At 47.4% G+C, this 23,374-nt stretch overlaps 1 protein-coding gene across 4 annotated transcripts in view; it reads left to right on the top strand.

Annotated features, from left to right (window-relative positions):
- Window positions 1-23,374, top strand: part of LOC116987597 (sodium channel protein type 4 subunit alpha-like) — a 368,780-nt gene that overhangs the window by 282,695 nt on the left and 62,711 nt on the right. For all 4 annotated transcript variants that reach the window (XM_033043769.1, XM_033043777.1, XM_033043758.1 and 1 more), the window contains one exon: window positions 19,323-19,449. In XM_033043769.1, coding sequence (XP_032899660.1) covers window positions 19,323-19,449 — 127 coding nt within the window. The remainder of the gene's footprint in view (window positions 1-19,322; window positions 19,450-23,374) is intronic.

A 23,374-nucleotide genomic window follows, 5' to 3' on the forward strand; every position in this document is an offset into this window, starting at 1 on the left:
GCGTATGGCGTGTACAGCCTAAAGTTGTCGATCGAGTGGCATGAAAAACACTACATCTATTTGTCTGTGCACGTCGGGTTGATTGCATTAGTCGAAACAGGGTGGACCTTTATTTAAGGATAAAGGGGAAATCCTTTAGGACCGAGATCTGAAAAACATTTTTCACACAGAGAGTGGTAAATCTCTGGAACTCTCTGCCACAGAAGGTAGTTGAGGCCAGTTCATTGGCTATATTTAAGAGGGAGTTAGATGTGGCCCTTGTGGCTAAAGAGATCAGGGGGTATGGAGAGAAGGCAGGTACAGGATACTGAGTTGGATGATCAGCCATGATCATATTGAATGGCGGTGCAGGCTCGAAGGGCCGAATGGCCTCCTACTCCTGCACCTATTTTCTATGTTTCTATGACCACGTGAAGGTTGCCATCTCCCACCCCATTCAATAAATTAATAACCACAATACATCCGAAAAATCTCAACTCCTTAGAGACGGACTAGCTACTTGGATAAGTAATCTAGGGACATGAGTTTAGATCTTACCACGGCAACTCAGTTAATTAAAGAAATCCAGAATATTTATTGGGAACTAAGAGAGCAAGAAACAGATGCCCAAAGAACGTGGCCCAACACCCCTTCAGCTTCGCTTTGCAATTCACCAAGATGGTTTTAGTTTAGTTTATAGATACAGCATGGAAACAGGCCCTTTGACCCACCGAGCCCATGCCGACCAGTCATCATGTACACTAGCACTATCCTACTCACACTAATTTACAGGCGCCAATTAACCAACACACTGCATGTCTTTGGCGTGTGGGAGGAAACGGAGAAAACCCACACAGTCACAGAGAGAATGTACAAGCTCCGTACAGACAGCACCTGTAGTCAGGATCGAACACGGATCTCAGCTGTAAGGCAGCAACTCTACCGGTGTGTTACCGTGGCGCCCACACATTGAGTAATCTGATCCATCTTCTTGCCCATCCATTATAAACCTTGATTCTCTGTTGTTTAAACCTCTGGACAGGCAACAACGTACCTCGGTGACTGCCAATCACCCCCCCCCCCCCCCCCCCCCCCCCCCCCGGACACTCCTCCCACAGGAAAAACACTATGTTTGTATATATGCTAATGTGAATATTTATTCAAATCATATGCTATTGGGACGACAGATGGCACAATGGGCTAAGTGTTCGGCTGGCGACCGGAAGGTGGCCGGTTCGAAACCCGCTTGGAGTGCATACTGTCGTTGTGTCCTTGGGCAAGACACTTCACCCACCTTTGCCTGTGTGTGATGTGTGTGAGTGATTGGTGGTGGTCGGAGGGGCCGTAGGCGCAGAATGGCAGCCACGCTTCCGTCAGTCTGCCCCAGGGCAGCTGTGGCTACAGAAGTAGCTCACCACCACCGAGTGTGACTGAGGAGTGAATGAATAATGCGATGTAAAGCGCCTTGAGTATTAGAAAGGCGCTATATAAATCCCATCCATTATTATTATTATTATGTCGCTCTTCCAGGGAGATGCTAAATGCATTTCGTTGTCTCTGTACTGTACACGGACAATGACAATTAAAGTTGAATCTGAATCTGAATCTGAAAAAGAAAACCACAGGCTGGTTTTTAAATCTCAAAGAATCAAGATCATAGCTTAAGGTGAAAGGGATGAAGTTTAAAAGAGATGTGCGGAGCTTGTTTTTTACGCAGAGGGTGGTGAGTGCCAGAACGCGCTGCCAGGGTGGTGGTGGACGCAGATACCACGTCATCGGCAGCGGTCACTCGAAACGAGTATGACTGTCCTTTAAGACGTCTGTGCGTGACTTTGTTTAACGTGGGGAGACTGGTGCACAGACAGCCACCACACGGTCCTTGACAGGTTTGGGTCAGGATCCAGTGGCATGGAGTCCAAGACGACCAGGGACCCTTTTCTGCTGCAGCCTGTTCCACCGTTGAGGTCTTGGTTGGATTGCTCTTTGTCAGAGACCTCCCCCTCGACCTTACCACCATGGGTTGTCCTACCAGGAGCATAGCTCCAGGCGGCATCGCTCTCAGGATTTCAGGACCACACAAGCTTGTCCACCACGACAAGGTAACAATCCACGGAGAAGAGGCAGATACCATAGTGTAATTTAAAAGGCTTTTAGATAGGCACATGGATATGAAAGGAATGGAAGGACATTGGTCATGAACAGGCGGAGGAGATTAGTTTAACACGGCATCATATTTGGCAAGGAGATGGACCTGAAGTGGACTTGGGACAAGTTCTACACCTGTTTCTTTAGCTCTTGGTTACCAATGAAGATTCTGGCTTTCTTGTGGAATTCCCTGCCACAGAGGGCAGTGGAGGCCAAATCACTGGATGGATTTAAGAGCGAGTTAGATAGAGCTCTAGGGGCTAGTGGAATCAAGGGATATGGGGAGAAGGCAGGCACGGGTTATTGATTGGGGCCAATCAGCCATGATCACAATGAATGACGGTGCTGGCTCGAAGTGCATAATGGCCTCCTCCAGCACCTATTTTCTATTTTTCTATGTTTAATTAAATGAGTTGCGATGGTATGATTGGACCTCATAGAACATGGAACAGTACAGCACAGTAACGGGCCCTTCGGCCCACAATGTCTGTGCCCAACGTGACTCCAAGTTAAACTAATCTCAACTGCCTGTACATGATCCATATCCTTCTATTGTCCTGCACTTCCACGTGCCCATCTAAAATGCCACTATCGTATCTGCCTCCACCACCACCCCCGACAATGCCCCATTCCAGGCCCCATCTCCATTATACTTTCCCCCTCTCTCTCCTCACAGCTATGTCCTTCAGTGTTGGTCATTTTCACCCTTGGGGAAATAATTCAGACTATCCTGGCAGTGTGTTCCAGTCCTGTGTAAAAAACGCTCCCCACACATCACCATTAAACTTTCCCCCTCTCACCTTACAGCTATGCTTCATAGTGTTGGACGTCTCACAGAGAGTGGTGATTCTGTGGAATTCTCACAGAGAGTGGTGAGTCTGTGGAATTCTCACGGAGAGTGGTGAGTCTGTGGAATTCTCTGCCTCAGAGGGCGGTGGAGGCAGGTCCTCTGGATGCTTTCAAGAGAGAGCTAGATAGGGCTCTTAAAAATAGCGGAGTCAGGGGAAATGGGGAGAAGGCAGGAACGGGGTACTGATTGGGGTTGATCAGCCATGATCACATTGAATGATGGTGCTGGCTCGAAGGGCCGAATGGCCTACTCCTGCACCTATTGTCTTCACCTTGGGCAAAAAGGTTCGGACCGTCCATCCTATCCTAGCCTCTCATGATTTTATAAACCTCTATCGTCGACGTTCCAGAGGAAAACAATCCGTCTGTCCAACCTCTCCCTGTAGCTGAGACCCTCTCAACCAGGCAGCATTTCTGGTAAACCTCCTCAGCATCCTCTGCAAAGCCGCCGCATCTTTCCTGTGATGGGGGTGGCCAGAATAGCATGCATGTGCTTCAAAGGGGCCTGTTGCTGTGCTGTGCTTTTCTACATTCGATGGTTCACTAATACCACTAAGAGAGAGTGACCTGATATCGTTAGCCAGTCCGCGCTCATTGGAAGGGCCTGATGAGGCAGTGGTCCAGAGAGGCAGATCCTCGGTGGCATATTGGGGATGGGCAATGGGCAATGATCTTGACTGTGATGCTCATGTCCTGGGGCTGAATGGATGATGGAGGTGCTGCTCCATTATTGTTGCCTCTGCCAGCCTGCCCGTTCCATGGCCACCGGCTCCTGGCTTCCTGTATTATCATTCGATGCCCACGATCCAAGGACATGGGCAAGCAACCCAGAGTTCAGATCCCACCAGGTATAGATCGATAATGTATTTAGACTTTAGCGAAACAGGCCTTTCGACCCACCGAGTCCACGCCGACCAGCGATCACTGCATACACCAGCACTATCCTACAATCTTGGGGCAATTTCCAATCTTCACTGAAGCCAATTAACCTACAAACCCTTGCGTCATAAGTGATTGGAACAGAATGAGGCCACTCGGCCCATCAAGTCTAATCCGCCATTCAATCTTGGCTGATCTATCTCTCCATCCTAACCCCATTCTCCTGCCTTCTCCCCATAAATCCTGACATTCGTACGTCTTTGGAGTGTAGGAGGAAACTGGAGCACTCATAGAAAACCCACGCGGTCACGGGGAGAATGTCCAAGGTCTGTACCGACAGCACCCGTGGACAGGATTGAACCCCAGTCTCCAGTGCTGTAAGGTAGCAAGTCTACCTCTGCCCCACTGTGCGATAATCGGTATATGATTAATGAGGATTCAAAAGCAGGTATCACAAAAACTGGCATCTGGGCAGATTAATTTCTGGAGAACGTGGATAGGTGACGTTTTGGGTTGTGGAAGGGTCCGGAACCGAAAGTTCACCTACCACGTTCTCCAGAGACACTCCAGCACTTTGTGTCCTTTTTTGTAAACCACCATACACACCTCCTTGTTTCAACAACAGAAAGGAAGAAGCTATTCCTGAGTCTGGTGGGATGAGTTTTTTGGGCAGCACAGCGGCGCAGCGATAAAGTTGCTGCCTTACAGCGCCAGAGACCCTGGTTCGATCCTGACTACGGGTGCTGTCTAAACGGAGTTTGTGAATTTTCTCTGTGACCCTGAGGGTTTTCTCCGGGTGCCCCAGTTTCCTTCCACACTACAAAGACATGCAGGTCTGTAGGTTAATTGGCTTCTGTGAATTGTCCTTAGTGTGTCGGATAGTGCTAATGTATGAGGTGATTGCTGGTCGGTGCACACTCAGTGGGCTGAAGGACTTGTTTCCACACTGTATCTCTAAAGTCTAAAGACCCGAAACATCACCTGTCCATGTTCTCCTGAGATGCTGCTTTATCCGCTGAGTTACTCCAGCACTTTGTGTCCTTTCTTGTAATCCCAGCATCTGCAGTTCCTTGTTTCCGGAACAGTGGGGAAGAAGCTATTCCTGAGTCTGGGGGTGCGCGCTTTCAATCCTCTGTATCTTCTGCCTGACAGGAGTGGGGAGAAGAAGGAATGACTGGGGGGGGAGGGGGGGGGGGGGGGGGGACATCTGGTTGCCTTTTCACGGACGTGGAGTCAATAGTGGAAAACTCAGTCCGTGTGATGGAGTGGGCGACATGTCTGGGGGTTAATTCCTGCATTTCCGAAGCAGCGTGAAGTGTACTTTGGTGTTTTAGTTTTGTAAGCCAATGCCTGCAGTTCATCATGTCTCCATCTTAGTTGCCACTCCAGGTCCGGTGGTGTTCCCTCTGATCTATTTCAGAAGGGAACGCATCGCGACCGTTCTGAAACCATTGGGACTGACCCGCAAATGGCCAGCACGCTGTTGAGTGAGGAGAGATTAGTTAGCCTTTATACACAGGCAGGCCGCAGCCAGCGGGCAAATATTTGCGCACCTCGGGGGCTATATAGAGCCATGCAGCTGTGTTCTCACAATGACAACGGCACAATGGTGGAGACTTTATGAACCATTGTGATCCAGTCTTCTCTGCTGTTTGTCACCCGCGAGCTGAGCAAAGTATTTGTGTGTGTTGGAGGCTCCTTTACAAAGAGAGATTAATGGCAATTTGAGAGTTTGGAAGCCAATGCACAATTAGAAGGAGGAGTTACTTACCATGACATGATTGAGTCATCCCATCCGCGGCTAGCAGTTTTAATAGAAAGACTGGGAGCAGACACACTAGTTCCTACTCCCCATGGGTTTACGCAGTGAGTCGGGCTCACTGAAGATAGATACAAAGTGCTGGAGTAACTCAGCGGGTCAGGCAGCATCTCTGGAGAGAAAGAATAGGTCATGTTTTGGGTTGGAACCCTTCTTCAGACTGAAATTAGAGGTGGGGGTGGGAAGCGGGAAATAAACTGGAGGCAAGAAATGGCCAGAACAAATCAGGGCCGGCAGCAGATGACCAAGGAAGGGTGGAGCCCACAATGGCCTATTGTTGGCTGGGGAAGAGGTGACAACCAGAGGGATTCAAGGATGTGAACAGTGGAACTGGTAGGATGACTACTGGGAATGCATGAGTTAGTTGAAATTAGAGAAATCAACGTCAATACCGATTACAAGCTCACAACCTGGCTGCTTACAATCCAGCGGTATGAACATTGATATCTATAATTGTCTTGCATACAGCCTGGTAAAACCATACAGCAGATCTCACCTATGCAGTACTCAAAGGGTCGCCACATTCCTGGTGCCGACAAAGTTACAAAAGTTCAATGAACAGTGTGAACGGGAGATCGATGGTCGGCGTGGACTCGGTGCTCCCATGCTGTATCTCTAAACTAAACTAACATTGTGATAGAAATGCCTGGCAGATTGAAGAGAGGCCGATCGGCCAGCATTTTGAGTGCACCAGTGTATGATTGCATGACACAGAGAGAGCAGGGTGTGTAGACAGCAGCTTTATTGTCTGGGCTGGTCGGGTTTGTTCAGGCCCACAACCAATGGCAGCTGTGTTATCTGAGGACTGACAGATGCTTTCATCTGCACCTCTTGCTATGAATGGGAGCGAGTGCAGGTGAAACCTGCAGAGCCGGCACTAAATGAATGCTTCAACCAGCTTCTTTACGATGGAAAAGGGATTTCTTCTGAGGCTTTATAAGGCAGACCGCGGAGTATTGTGAGCCGTTTACACATTTACGTACCTCTCCCAGCTTCCACCACTCCACAGGAAATAAACCCAGCCTATCCTCATAACTAAAGTCCCCCAATCCAGGTAACATACTGGGGAATCTCCTCTCCACTCTGAAGAAGGATCCCAACCCAAAATGTCACCTATCCAAGTCCTCCAGAACAGCTGCCTGACCCGCTGAGTTATTCCAAAATGTCAAACACAAACTGCTGGAGTAACTCAGTGGGTCAGGCAGCATCTCTGGAGTTCGTAGATAAGTGATGTTTTGGGTCGTAATCCTTCTTTGGACGCTGCCTGACCCATGAGCTTTCTTTGCCTTGCCAATTCAGGCGGTTGTCTAAAAAAAGACACAAAGTGCTGGAGTAACTCAGTAAGTCCCTGGAGAACATGGATAGGCGACGTTTTGAATCTGGAATCTTCTTCACACTGATTGTGGTGGGGGATGGGGGGGAGGGGGAGGGCAGGGTGGAAAGAAGCTGGGAGAGAGAAGAGACAGGACAAAGCATGGCAGGTAATAGGTGAACTGAGGTGAGTGGATCTTGGATAGGCAGATGGTTTGGAACAAATGTCAGAAATTAAAATAGGCGTGAGACAAGAGGATTGAAGGGTTGTGAATTGTGAAGCCAGAAGAAGGAATGTAAGTGAAGAGGAAGAAGAAGTGGGGGGGGGGGTGAAATAGGTACGTCCAGGTGGGACACAGGGGGTGGAGGTGGAAAAAAGTAAGGGCGGAGAGGGGAGGGGTTAGAGGTTACCGAAATCTGGAGATTTCAATGTTCATACCGCTGGGGTGTAAGCTACCCAAGCGGAAATTGAGGTGCTGTTCCTCCAATTTGTGTGTGGGCCTCACTTTGCCAATGGAGGTGGCCCAGGACAGAAAGATCAGTGTGGGAATGGGAGGGGGAATTGAAATGTTTGGCAACCAGGAGATCCAGTAGGCCTTGGCGGAGCGAGCACATGTTTTCAGCGAAACGGTTGCCGAGTCTACGCTTGGTCTGGCGATATACAGGAGGCCACATCGGGATCACCGGATGCAGTAGATGAGGTTAGAGGAGGTGTATATGGACTGTCTAGATGTGGATGTAGCCATCTTCACCAGCCCCCTCTGGGCTACCTCCGTAAGAACCCAGTTCCGTTGAACTGAAGAGAAATATTGCTGGTCCATATTCAAAGGTTATCCATTTATAAGTTATAAATACATTTGGAGATGAGACGATTTAACTGGACGGGTCAGTTCGAGGTGAACAATAATTTGACATCTTCGCCAAGGAAACAAACAATCGGAGACACCGATCCTGTTGCCAAGTCCGGCTCTTTTATTTTTATTCCGCCAAATTAAGGTTGGTTGGCATGGCATCACCGGATAGAAAAAAGGAATGATAAAGAACAGAATTCCGTGCAAGTCAAAGTGGAATGAATTAAGCCTGCGTGCAAGCATGTGTTTGGTGCAGAGCTGGAAACCAGTCGTGACTGCCTCTGGAATTCCGAGCAACGACTTCTGCCTTCCTCTGTTGGAGGAATCTGGCACAAAGCCACTACTTTGTCCATCCCAGCGCAGTGCATAAACAAGATTCCAGAGGATTACCATCTAGGGAGTCAATTCAGGTTGGAATTTCCGTAGTGCCCAGTAGCGGGATCACTGAGCCTGGAGTGTATTGGACAGAGGTCTCACTCAATGGCTCAGTAGTTCAATGGTTCTTTTACTGTCTCGTGTGCCAAAGGTGCACTGAAATACATTTGTTTGCATATACATCAGTGAGATTATTGGCGTACATAAAGACAATCCCTGATTAAGTACAGATGTAAATTTGGGCGGCACAGTGGCGCAGCAGTAGAGTTGCTGCCTTACAGCGCCAGAGACCCGGGTTTGATTCTGACCACAGGTGCTGTCTGTGCGGAGTTCCTACATTCTCCCTGTGACCGCGCATGTTTTCCCCGGGTGCTCCAGTTTCCTCCCACTCTCCAAAGACTCTCCAGGTTTGTAGAATAATTAGCTTCTGTAAATTGTACCTGGTGTGTAGGACAGTGCTAGTGTATGGGGTGAGCGCTTTAGAAAGGAGACGAGGAGGAATTTCTTTAGTCAGATGGTGGTGAACCTGTGGAATTCATTGCCACCGACGGCTGTGGAGGCTGACACTGGGTATTTTTAAGGTGGCGATTGACAGATTCTTGATTAGTATGGGTGTCAAAGGTTATAGGGAGAAGGCAGGAGAATGGGGTTGGGAGGGAAAGATAGATCAGCCATAATTGAACGGCTGAGTGGACTCTTTGGGCCGAATGGCATCATTCTGCTCCTATGACTTATGAACCCCATTGCGGACATTGGTCTTTGTCTCTGGAATTGTGTTGCTACAATGCTGAGAACTATATTGTGCATTTTTTTATCTCCCCCTTTGCTCTCCCTATTGTACTTGAGTTTGAACTGATTGTATTTATCAATGGTATATGAGGTCTGTTTGGATAGCATGCAAAACAAAGATTTTCACTGTACTTCGGAACACGTGACAACAATAAATATACCTTAACCTGACGAAGGGTTCCGACCTGAAATGTCACCTATTCCTTTTCTCCAGAGGTGCTGCCTGTCCTGCTGAATTATTCCAGCATTTGGTGTCTATCTTCAGTATAAACCAGCATCTGCAGTTCTTTCCTACAGTAAAGCTAAAGTAACTTCATCTGATAACACGACTTGTTAAATGGTGTCAATGCTGGGGAAAGTACTTGGTTCAACACCATTCCCAAACTCAAGAGGCTTCTGGTGATAATGCGATGCCTTCCTGCTCCTGGCCTTTGCTGGACTCTATGCTGAGTTTCCAATTAGCTCTTTAGCTCATCAACTTTCAGTCAGCATGAAATCAAATTAACGCTTGTTCTGATCAGCGGTATCGTTTTTCAATCCTGCCACCCACTGACTCTTGAAGCATTGAATAGCCATAAGCTCATTTTTTGCTCACACTTGTTGGTTATAGAGTCATAAAGCCTTTGCCCTTCGCCCCAACTTGCCAATGATGACCAAGATGCCCCATCCATGTTAATCCCACCTGCCCATATTTGATCCTATCCACGTACCTGTCCAAGCGTCTTTTAAACCTCCCATCTTCCTCATTGGGGACCTTCAACCTATCTTTAATTGGACTCTACCAGGCTTTATTTTGCACTAAATGTTATACCCTTTAATTTAGTTTAGTTTAGAGATACAGCGCGGAAACAGGCCCTTCGGCCCACCGGGTCCAGGCCAACCAACGATCACCCCGTACACTAGCACTATCCTGCACACCAGGAGCAATATACAATTTTTACCACAGCCAATTAACCTACAAACCTGTACGTCTCTGGAATATGGGAGGAAACTGGAGCACCTGAAGAAACCCACAGGGAGAACCTATGGTCAAGATCAAACCCGGGTCTCTGGCGCTGTAAGGCAGCAACACTATATCTGCGCCACCGTGCCGCTCATTATATTCACTTGTTTTGAATGGCATTTTGGAAGAAATTTTAAAATGCAAATAATTGAAGTCTAAGGTCTTAATGTGGGCCAAAGGGATTGGTATAAAAGGGTAAAAGGGGCAGCATGGATGTGGTGGGCCCAAGGGCCTGTTTCTGTGCTGCATGACTCTGACCCGTGATATTCCAGATTCAGTCTCAGCAAGGCGTGAATATGTTCAGGAAGATGTCTTTAGTTTCCCTGGGCAGTGAATCCGTAATGTGAATGGCATAGGCATAAGATGAGATGGAATAGATTTAAGGAGAACCTTTTGGGTAACTGTTTCACTCAGAGGGTGGTGCCTATCCGCAACAAGCTGTCAGAGCATGCTATAAAAGATTAGTTTGGTTTATTTATTATTGAGGTAGAGTGTAAAGCTTTTTCTTTGTCTGCTATCCAGTCAAAGAAAAGACTATACATGATTACAATTAAGTCATCCACAGTGGCTCCATGCACAGGTAAAAGGTAAAGGGTACAACACTTAGCATAAGATAAAGGACATGACATCTGATTAAAGATAGTTCACAGTTCTCCAATGAGGTAGATAGGAGGTCAGATCAATTGCAACTTTTGGAAGGCATTTGAACAGATAAGGGGAGTAAGGTTTTAAAGGGATATGGGCTAATGCAGGCAAATTATTCTAGCTCAATATGACATCTGGGGCAGCATGGACAAAGTGGACCAAAAGGCTGTATAACCCTATGACCATTTGACCCTATGGCACTCAAATTATCTTGTGCTACAGTGGCACGGCTGGTGGAGCTACTGCCTAACAACACCAGAGGCCTGGGATCGATCCTGATCTTGGTTGCTGTTTCTGTGGAGTTCGCACATTCGCCCTGTGACCTAGAGGGTTTCCACCAGGTCCTCCGGTTTTCTCCCACATCCCAAAGACGTGCGGGTTTGTAGGTTAAATGGCCCTCTGTAGGTTAATTGGCCGATGCGCCTGGTGTGTAGGGAGTAGATGTGAAAGTGGGATCACGTAAAACTAATGTGAACGGGTGATCGATGGTCAGTGTGGACTCGGTGGGCCTAAAGAAGGTCTAAAAGAAGGATCTCGACCCAAAACGTCACCCATTCCTTCTCTCCAGAGATGCTGCCTGTTCCACTGAGTTACTCCAGCATGTTGTATCTATCTTCAGCCTGTTTCCATTGCTGTATCTTACAACTCAATTCAATTCATTAAAGACCAATATACCATTGGCCTTTCTTTGGACTGACACACTGCTGACAGGAAGGATGGCTAAGAAGATTGACCTTATGATGATGAAGGAATGGCAATTAATTTCTAAGCTGGCTGGGTTTATGCTGCTGCGGAGAAACTTGTGGTGGGGGCCATCCCACAGCACACTGCCCTTGTTCCTTTAGAGGGGGAAGCCGGTGGGTTTAGAAGATCTTGTTGAAGAACCATTGGCAAGCTTCTGGCTTCCACCATTGTCCCTTCCACCATTTGATCATCTCTCATCTATTTTTTCCCTCTCAACCCCATTCTCCTGCCTGCACCCCGTGTCTTTTGATGCCTTTACTAATCAAGAACCTATAAATCTTTACTTTAAAACTACACAAAGACGCCTCCACAGCCATGAGTGGCAATGAATTCCACAGATTCACCACCCTCTGCCGAATGAAATTCCACCTCATCTCCATTCTAAACTTTCGTTATTTTATTCTGAGGCCATGGTTTCTGGTCTTATGCCCCTGTCCCACTTAGGAAACCTGAATGGAAACCTCTGGAGACTTTGCACCCCACCCAAGGTTTCCCTGCGGTTCCCGGAGGTTGCAGGTGGTTGCCGGAGGTTGCAGGTAGTGGAAGCAGGTAGGAAGACTGACAAAAACCTCCAGGAACCGCACGGAAACCTTGGGTGGGGCGCAAAGTCTCCAGAGGTTTCCGTTCAGGTTTCCTAAGTGGGTTAGACTCTATAACTACTGGAAACGTCCTCTCCCCATCCACCATATCACAGGACTTTCATTGTTCGGTAGGTTTCAATCAGAAACCCCCTCATCCTCCTGGTCACTCCCTCTCCTCCCCTCTCCCATCAGGCAAGAGGTATAGAAGTGTGAAAGCGCACACCTCCAGATTCAGGGACAGTTTCGTCCCAGCTGTTGTCAGGCAACTGAACCATTATATCAACAACTAGAGAGCGGTCCTGATCTATTATCTACGTCACTGGTGACCCTCGGACTATCTTTGATCGGACTTTGCTAGACTTTATCTTGCACTAAACGTTATTCCCGTTATAATGTATCTGTACACCGTGGGTGCCTCGATTGTAATTATGTATAGTCTTACCGCTGATTGGTTAGCACGCAAGAAAAGTTTTTCACTGTACCTCGGTACACATGACAATAAACTAAACTCAAAGCTCGATTTATCACCAAAATGCTCGAGGTTTGTGAAGCTTGTGTCTGTGCTTGGTCTAAGTGGGCATTTTCCTGTAAGTAACTAGGCGGAAGAGCGGCCATTTCTTTATTGCGCCCAGTTGCCTGTGTTGCCGTGGCAACACCACAGAGCGTCCGCATTAAACGGTCGCAGTAATTACACTTGAGACTCATGCTCCAGCGGAAAGACCGAGAGCAATTCTTGCATCAGCCTCTTGCGTTGGTGAGAAGCCTCCCGTGGGGCTCAGGAGCTAATTGGTGCAGTTATGGGACGATGCAATCAGTTGCCTTGTAAACCATGGCAGGGAAGCAGCTCAGGTCACCTTCTTTAGACTGTAGACTAGAGATACAGCCGGAAGCACGCCCTTTGGCCTCTGTTTCTGACTGCTTCAGACTGTTAGTGAAAACTCACACCTCCAGATTCAGGGACAGTTTCTTCCCAGATGTCATCAGGCAACTGGTATTGTATCTGCCTCCACCACCACCCCTGGAGGCATGTTTCACGCACCCACCACTCTCTGCGTATAAAAACTTGCCCCGCACATCTCCTTTAAACCTTGCCACTCTCACATTAAAGCTACTCTCCTCCAGTCTACACACAGGACACACATGCACACCCACACGCATGATGTGTATATACACGCACATACACATGATGTGAACACACACATACACGATATGCACACAAAACACACATGTGTACACACACATACAAACACAGAACTTGCACGTGATTTACACATACACGCATGGACATACACGATATGCATACACACAATATGCGCACACACACACACACACACACACACACATGCATGCACACACGCACGATATGCACGCACACAAAATGCACACACAACATGCACATTCATAACACACACGTGCATGCACACACATGCACACTATATGCACACACACACACACACACACACACACACACACACACACACACACACACACACACACACACACACACACACACACACACACACACACACTCTATATGCACACATGCGCGCGTGCACACACACACAAGTAATATACACACTCGCACACACATACAAAATGAGAAGTCCATTACTAACATCCCTAAGTTACGAACTGGCAGACGCATTGCAATATGAGGCCACAATACTGTCCCATGGACTCTTTCCAAACCACTTGCTATCCTGATGGATATGAGCATCCACCAACGAACCCTCTGGGAGACTCTGGAATGTCGCCTGACTCGCAAGATAGCCGGACATTCTTGGATATAAATGCAAACATTACGGCCCACATTGATATCTCCGGACCTGTCACGTTCTGCCGGTGACACTTCCATTAGCTGGGCTCACCAGCAGCCACCTTAATCCACAGAGCATTCCGTTATCCGCGTTATCCCTTGTGTAACGAAGAAGATCCTTCCGATTGTTTGATGTGCTGCTTCCAGAACGTCAACCCTTTTGTCTTTCAATGCAGCGCCTGGCTGCTTCCAAAGTGCGTCTTTGCCCAAGTTCTCAATCAGTGCTCTGTGTAACACCCTCCAGCTGTTGATTACTGTCTGTGTACCAAAACACTTCCAGCCACAGAGACATACAGTTCGGAAACGAGTCCTTCGGCCCAACTCGTCCATGCCCCATCCAAGCTAGTTCCATTTGCCAGCATTTGGCCCATATCCCTCTAAACCTTTCCTAGCCATGTACCTTAGCTTTGTTTAGAGATACAGTGTGGAAACAGGCCCTTCGGCCCACCGAGTCCGCGCCGACCAGCGATCCCCGCACACTTACACTATTCTGCACACACCAGGGACAATTTACAATTATAGCAAGCCAATTAGCCTACAAACCTGTATGCCTTTGGAGCATGGGAGGAAACCGGAGCATCCAAAGTCGGGATCAAACCCAGGTCTCTGGCGCTGTAAGGCAGCCGTGCCACCTGACATCAGTCTGAAGAACCAGCCTAGATGCTGCCTGACCGGCTGAGTTACTCCAACAATTTGTGTCCTTTTTTGTGAACCAGCATCTGCAGTTTCTTGTTTCTCTATGTACACGTCCAAGTGTCTTTTCAATGTTGTTATAGTATCTGCCGTACACTGTGGATGGTCGATTGTAATCATGTTTTGTCTTCCGCTGACTGGTTAGCACGTAACAAGAGCTTTTCACTGTACCTTGGTCATGTGACAATAAACTAAACTCAACTACCTCCTCTCACAGATTGTTTCGTGTACCCTCCACCCTTGGAGTGAAAAAGATGCCCTTCAGGCTTGAATTAACTCTTGCCCCTCCCACCTTCAACCTATGTCCTCTTGTTTTTGATTCCCCTACCCTGGGTAAAAGACTATGTGCTCATGCTACCTATTCCCTTCATGATTTTATGCACTTCTATAAAATCACCCCTCGGTCTCCCGAGGTACAGTGAAACACTTTGTCCTTTTTCATACAATACACAAAGTACACAAAAGAGTCGCCACGCTTTTGGCACTGACAAAGTTACAAAGTTAGAGTCATGTTGGTCCTTCTTTGTTCTCGGTCCTTCTCCTCCAACCCTAACCTCACGGTGTCGCTCTTTGTTCTCGTCCCCTCTCCTACCACCCCCACCCTACCCCCACCATGTCCTCTTTGTTCTCGACCCCTCTCCTCCCACACCCCCCCACCCCTCCCCCACCGTGTCCCTATTTGTATTTGTTCTCGCCGGGAAAGGTGAAAAGCCATCCTTTCACGCTCAACAAGAGTGAGTCATTGCCACACATCTGCAACAGTCGGGATGATCATGAGTGGGAAGGAACTGCAGATGCTGGTTTACACCGAAGATAGACACAAAATGCTGGAGCAACTCAGAGGGTCAGGCAGCATCTCTGGAGGAAAGGAATGGGTGACCGATGACCAAAGAACCCACAATGGTCCATTGTTGGCTGTGGAAGAGGTGATAATGCAGGGACACGCAGTGAAACCAGCAGGATGACTTGGCTGGGGGAGGGACGGAGAGAGAGGGAATGCAGGTGTTACTTGAAATCAGAAAAATCAATGTTCACACCGCTGGGGTGTATGCTGCCCAAGTAAGATATGAGGTGCTGTTTCTCCAATTTGCGCTAGGCCGATCATTTTTTTGCCAGCTGGAGGCCACCTATTTTATATTTCTGTGGGAAAAAAATGTAAAAGGGGAGTGTTCCATCTGTCTGGGAGAACCTTTCCACTTTAACTGCCAGAATTCCATTAAGGCTGAAAGAAATAATCAATTACTGACAACACCAGGCATCTGGTTTGTTAATGGAACGGGGAGACAAAGTGGTGTGTGCTGAGGATATGACAGTCTAATGAGCGGACGATGGGAGCACAAGTACAGTGATTAGGGCTTTTCAAAATTGATTAACCCATAACCCCAGCCCCACCTCCCCAATCAAATCTATTTACGGAATACTGCGTGATTACAGGCAATGTGGACAATGAATTTTGCCACCCGCCTATCAGAACGGCTGATAGCGAGCCCTGTCTGGTGTATGATCAACTTCTGTGTTCTCCGTGAGTCAGCGTTCCCCTCATTCATAAGTTCATTGCAGAAACAGCCCTTCAGCCCAACTTGCCTACGCCAAACAACATGCCCCATCTACACTAGGCCCACTTGCCAGCCTGCGTTTAGCACATATCCCTCTAAACATGTCCTATGCACGTACCTGCATAAATGTTTCTTAAGTATAGTGATAGTACCTGCCTCAACTACTGTATCTCCTCTGGCAGCTCGTTCCACACACTTACCGCCCTTTGTGTAAAAAAAGCAGGAGAATGGACTTGCGAGGGAAAGATAGATCAGCCCAGATTGAATGACAGATAAACTTGATAGGCCGAATGGCCTAATTCTGTTCCTATACCTGAAGAACTTATCCTTATAATTATAAAACTCTGATCTTGGATGTGTATTTATTCATTTATTTATTTTGTGTGATCACTTCTCGAAAAAACAACGGTGTAACGGTAAAATATTTACATATTTCGATAGAGATTTATCCCGTGGAGTCCAAAATTGCCTTATCTGAAAAATTAATGCATTATTTCTTGTTATTAATCAAAATGTTCAAAATCTGAAATAACTTAGAAAATAAAACCGGTTGGCTTTGGCTGATGACGTGATGATGTCACAATGGGTATGCACGCTGTGTTCCACGCGCTACGAGTGACGTCATCCTGCCGCCCGCTGCCTGGGACCGCCCGCACCGCTCCCCTCCTCCTCTCCCCCCCTCCTCCTCTCCCCCCCTCCTCCTCTCCCCCCCCTCCTCTCCCCCCCTCCTCTCTCTGTGTCTCTGCCCCTCTCTCTCTGTCTCTGCCCCCCTCTCTCTGTCTCTACCCCCTCTCTCTCTGCCCTCTCTCTCTATCCCCCCTCCCTCTCCAGACGCGCCTGCAAGTTGGGGGCTATACGTGAGTGGATAGGGTGGGGATGGGGTAAAAGGAGTGAATGAATAATATTAATATAATATCAAGGGTTAATGTGTGTGTGTATGTGGGGGGTGGTTTATGTGTGTGTGGGGGTGGTTAGTGTGTGTGTGACTCCGCAGGTCGCCCCCCCCCCAGCGGTTTGAGGGGACGGGACCCAACGTGTTCCCCTTGGTCTAGTGAACCTATAAAACTAAACATTAAACCAGCAATAGTTCCACAGCCTTCCAGGTCTTGGTGATTCGAGGCTAGTGGATTCACCTTCCTTCCTTGAAACAAAGTTCCTTGAAAGATGCAGTTTAATGCAGATAAATGTGAGGTTATCCACTTTGATGGCAAAAACAGGAAGGCAGATTATTATCTGAATGGTGTCAAGTTGGGAAAAGGGGAAATACAACGGGATCTGGGGGTCCTTTTTCATCAGTCACTGAAAGTAAGCAAGCAGGTACAGCAGGCAGTGAAAGCGAATGGCATGTTGGCCTTCATAACAAGAGGAGTCGAGTATAGGAGCAAAGAGGTCCTTCTGCAGTTGTACAGGGCCCTAGTGAGACCACACCTGGAGTATTGTGTGCGGTGTTGGTATCCAACTTGAGGAAGGACATTCTTGCTATTGAGGAAGTGCAGCGTAGGTTCACGAGGTTAATTCCCGGGATGGCGGGACTGTCAAATGTTGATAGATTGGAGCGGCTGGGCTTGTATACTGTAGTCTGGAATGTAGGATAAGAGGGGATCTTATTGAAACATATAAGATTATTAAGTGTTTTGACATGCCAGAGGCAGGAAACATGTTCCCTATATTGGGGGAGTCCAGAACCAGGGGCCATATTTCAAGAATAAGTGGTAAGCCATTTAGAACCGAGATGAGGAAAAACTTTTTCACACAGTGTTGTGAGTCTGTGGAATTCTCTGCCTCAGAGGGCGGTGGAGGCGGGTTCTCTGGATGCTTTCAAGAGAGAGCTAGATTGAGATCTTAGGGATAGCGGAGTTAAGGGATATGGAGAGAAGGCAGGAATGGGGTACTGATTGTGGATGATCAGCTATGATCACGTTGAATGGCGGTGCTGGTTCGAAGGGACAAATGGCCTACTCCTGGACTATTGTCTATTGTCTATTGACACATCCTCCTTTGGCCTGGCTTTCAACATTGACTTTTATAAACAGATTACCAAGTGGGTTCACAATAATACTATACTATTGCTGTGGGAAGTTAGTGTACACAATATGGCTGTGTATGTTACATCAATAACTTCACTTGGCTCTGTAAAGAACAGTAAAGCTGCTTAATAATGCAAGCCTTTCCAGATGAAACCTGGTGTCCATTCTCCACTAGTTGGAGAATCTCGTGAGGTTTGGGTTTAGGTTTATTATTGCCATGTCTACCGAGGTACAGTGAAGAGCTTTGCTCCGCATGCCAGCTAATCAAATCAGATAATACTACACATAAATACAATCAGTCCAAACTCAAGTACAATAGATAGAGCAAAGGGGAAGATACAGAGTGCAGAATGTGTGTATGGAGGTTTGTACATTCTCCCTGTGACCGCGTGGGTTTTCTTCGGGTGCTCCAGTTTCCTCTCACACTCCAAGGACGTACAGGTTTGTAGATTATTTCATTTTGGTAAAGATTGCAAATTGGCCCTAGTGTGTAGGATAGTGTTAGTGTATCGCTGGTCGGCGGGATCGCTGGGCCCAAGGGCCTGTATCTAAAAATATATAGTTTATAGCATTGTAGCACATCAGTTCCACTGACAAAGGGTGCCATGGTGGTCGGCGTGGACTCGGTGGGCCCAAGTGCCTGTTTCCACAAAGTATCCCCAGTCGCTGCCTCAAAAAGGCTGGCAGTATCATCAAAGACCCACACCATCCTGGCCACACACTCATCTCCCTGCTACCTTCAGGTAGAAGGTACAGGAGCCTGAAGACTGCAACAACCAGGTTCAGGAATAGTTACTTCCCCTCAGCCATCAGGCTATTAAACCTGGCTCGGACAAAACTCTGATTTTTACCAACCACTTTCTGTTATTTGCACTATCAGTTTATTTATTCATGTGTGTATATATTTATAACATGGTATATGGACACATTTATCTGTTTTGTAGTAAATGCCTACTATTTTCTGTGTGCTTAAGCAAAGCAAGAATTTCATTGTCCTATACAGGGACACATGACAATAAACTCACTCACTTGAACTTGAACTTGAACTAAGGTCTAAAGTAAAGTTAATTCCAGAATTGATTCATTGACCAAATCCTCTGAGGTGAGATTTAAACGTTTTAGGCCATCCCTGTAGATCCTAGTCCAGTAACGTTCCAGCCTTTAGTTCGGACAGTGTTCAGCGTCGAGTGTCTAACGCGTTGTGCGCTGGCTGGTGGAGCTGGTGGGGGTGTGACGTGTGCCTTGTCTTTCCTTCCACAGAAGCTGGATGGAGTCTCCAGTTGTTCAGAAGGAAGCACCATCGACCTGACGAGCAAAGGGGACGAGATGGAGAACAACTCTGAGCACCTGGAGGAAGCGGTGGATCCGGACGACTGCTTCACGGATGGTAGGACACAGCTTGGCACTGTCATCGGAAATGGCTTTATTATTGTCACGTGTACCGAGGTTTTGTGATCTGTTCAGGAAAAAAACAACCTTACTTCATGAGCGGAATAGGTCAGGTAAATGCACAGAATCACTTGCCCATAAATTGAGAACCAGAGGACATAGGTTTAAGGTGAGGGAAAAAGATTTGATAGGAACCTGAGGGGTAACGTTTTGACATCCGACCCAAAACGTCACCCACCCATTTTTTTCAGAGATGCTGCCTGAGCCGCTGAGTTACTCCAGCACTTTGTGTCTATCTTCGGTATAAACCTGCATAGATATAATTTCTGTTGTGGTGGGACGAAAAATGAAATGGATCTAAGGCATTACTGAGACAGGAGTTGATTCATGCTATAACCAACCTCTCGAAGAAGTGAACGCAAGTGTCAGCTGGTCCTCATTGAGGCATGTTAGATGCCCTTCGGAAGCAGGTAGACCAATTGTGGACGCAGCCCAGACCATCACGCAAACCAACCTCCCTTCCATGTGTTCCATCTACACTTCACGCTGCCTCGGCAAGGCCACCAGCCTAATCAAGGTCCAGTCGCACCCTGGTCACTCCCTCTTCTCCCCTCTCCCATCAGGCAAGAGATACAGAAGTGTGAAAACACTTACCTCCTGATTCAGGGACAGTTTGTTCCCAGCTTTTATCAGGCAGCTGAACCAACTAGAGAGCGGTCCTGACCTACCATCTACCTCATTGGAGTGCATCCTGAGTGTATTGGATGTGAAAGTGGGATAACATAGAACTAGTGTCAACAGGTGATCGATAGTCAGTGTGGACACGGTGGGCCGAAGGGCCTTTTTGCACGCTGCATCTCTAAACTAAACTAAACTAAAATAAAACAATTCAGCATTTCAACTCCCCCTCCCATTCTGAATACAACCTTTCTGTCCTGGGCCTCTTCCATGGCCAGAGTGAGGCCTACCGTAAATTGGAGGAGCAGCACCTCATATTTCGCTTGGGTAGTTTACACCCCAGCAGTATGAACATTGACTTCTCCAATTTTAGGTAGTCCCTGATTTCTCCTTCTTTCCCCTCCCCTTCCCAGCTCTCCCACAGCCCACTGTCTCCGCTTCTTCCTTTCTTCCTCCCGCCCTCGCCCACCCCTACATCAGTCTGAAGAAGGGTCTCGACCCGAAAGGTCGCCTATTTCCTTTGCTCCATAGATGCTGCCCCACCTGCTGAGTTTCTCCAGCATTTTTGTCTACCTTCAATAAAACGAGGCTGACTTTACTTCAGGCAATAAGGCAGCAAGGTACAAATTCAACATCAATCGAATATTACAGTCCACTGATGCAAATCTGTTCCCATGGGAACAACGTTTTGGCACCAAACACAGTACCGTATTGTCATGGAGATTACGGCTTGCCCATCACTATTCCGCACTGGTAATCTTCCTATTTTGATGTTTCGTTGATCGATTTTTAAATTAGCAAGAGCTACCAAGAATTTTAACTGCAGAAGGAAATAAGTAAAAAAGTCGCCACTGGTAAATTGATGCAGAAGATTAAGAAGCATGGGTTTAACACTGACCTGGCTGTATGGCTTATTGATAATGGGCAGAGGGTTATGGTGGGTGGACAGTGTTCAGGCCGGATGTCTGTGACCAGCAAAGTTCTGCAGGGATCCATGCTGGGACCTCAGTTGTTTATCGCTACCGAAATGGGCAGAAAAAATAGCAGATGGAGTTTAACCCGAGCAAGTGTGAAGTATTGCACTTTGGGAGGTCCAATTAATGGCAAGACCCTAAAGGGCTTGTTCCACTTGGCCGTCATTTGCGCGCCATTTATGCGACCTCTTCGTTGCTTTGAGACACACGGGTAGCTTGTGGGCCGCGGGGGCGGTCGCATGGAGAAGCGCGGAGGGGTATGGAGTTGCGCGCGGTATCACGCGGCACTCCAGGATTTTGTAGGGCACGAAATCTTTGCGCGACTCCGGCGTGACGTATCGCGTACGCACGCGGGCGTATTGCGGTCACACGCAGGCGTATTGCTGGTCCTGACCTCGTACGTGTAGTGCGTGGTGACGCATGATTACGTCACCGTGCGTATCCATACGCAGTCGGCCCACCTTTTACGCGTCATGGATATAAGCGTGCAATTTAAAAATGTGCACAGTTTCGTAGTGAAAACATACATGGTGAACACCAAAATATACTAAACCGGAAAGTGCAAAAGTGAATTGTTGCTTCACTTGCAATGGCTGCTTGGGTCCCTGGATTTTGAGTAAGGAAGAGGTTTTTTTGGGGTTTAAAAAAAATATATATTTTATTAGAAGTAAGTACAATAATGTGGTACCTTGTAGATACCTAATATATATTGACATGTTACGTTTTATGTACAACTTATTTTTTAAGGAAGTGGTTAAAAAGACAAATGTTGAATCTCCTACAGCTGGATGAACGAATGACATGAGAAGGGGTGCAGTTTGTAGAAATGGAAGAGCAAACCAGATAAGTGATACAAAATGCTGGAGTAACTCAGCAGGACCGGCAGCATCTCTGGAGAGGAGCAATAGGTGAAGTTTCGGGTCGAGACCCTTTTTCAGACTGAAGAAGAGTCTCGACCCGAAACATCAACCATTCCTACTCTCCAGAGATGCTGCCGGTCCTACCGAGTTACTCCTGCATTTTGAGTCTATCTTCAATTTAAACAAGCATCTGCAGTTCCTTTCTACAGATTAATTTGGTCTGCAGCTTGCTACTTTTCATTCACCTCTTTTTTTGAATAGGGGCATTACATCTGCAGTTTTCCAATTGCTAGCACCACTCTAGAAACTGGAACATTTTAGAAAATCACCATAAATATCATAAACCGGGTAAATATCATAAACTGGGCATTCAAATGACGTCACGCGCTCCAGACGGCTGTGCTGACGCATGAAGACGTGTGATGACGCGCGCGACTGTCGCGCATCAGTCACTACCGGCCTGTGGCGTAAATGACGGCCAAGTGGGACAGGCCCTTAAATCAGCATTGATGCACGTTGGATCTTGGGGTCATGGTAAAGAAGCCGTATGGTATGCGTGCCTTCATTGGTCGGAGCATTCAGTATAAGAGTCAGGAAGTTGTGATGTAGCTTTATAGATCTTTAGTCAGGCTGCATTCGGAGTATTGCGTGCAGTTCTGGTCTTCCCAATGCAGGATGTGGCGGCTTTGGAAAGTGTGCAAAGGAAGTTTACCAGAATAATGCCAGGATTGAGGGGAATCAGCGACAGGGAGAAGTTGGACAGACTTGGATTGTTTTCTCTGGAACGCCGGTGGTTGAGGGGAGGCTTGAAATATGTATAAAATGCTTGATGTAAAATGACAGAGGCATAGATGGGGGAGACTATCAGAAATGTTTTCCCAAGATGTAGAATTCAAATACTAGAGTGCCTAGCTGCAAGGTGAGAGGGGCTGGGTGGACAGGAGATGTACGGGGCAGATTTGATTACACAGATGGTGGTGAGTGCCCAACAATACTGCCAAGGGTGGTAGTGGGGCCAAGCTGGCCATCCGCGAGTCACGGCGCCAGACGGTGGAGGGCTCTACCCGAGCCAGCTGCCTGCCCCTTTTCCGGGGATACGTCCGTGCCCGGGTGCGGATGGAAAGGGAATACGCCCTGTCTACGGGCACCCTGAGGGAGTTCCGGGACCGCTGGGCACCGAGGGGGGTTGAATGTATCCTTGACAAGGATTGCAATATAATTGTTTAGCAGTTGCTGAGCATATTTGTTCGTCTTGTATTATGGTGGTGTTTTGTTTTATTGTATTGTAAATACAATTTTAATATTTGAATAAATATTTTTGATTAAAAAAAAAGAAAAAAAAAAAGGGTGGTAGTGGAGACAGACACTCCTGCTGTCCCCCTCCTTGCTGCCCAACATCAGTATGGCCACT

This window comes from Amblyraja radiata, chromosome 2 (assembly GCF_010909765.2).
Source record: "Amblyraja radiata isolate CabotCenter1 chromosome 2, sAmbRad1.1.pri, whole genome shotgun sequence".
NCBI lineage: Eukaryota > Metazoa > Chordata > Chondrichthyes > Rajiformes > Rajidae > Amblyraja > Amblyraja radiata.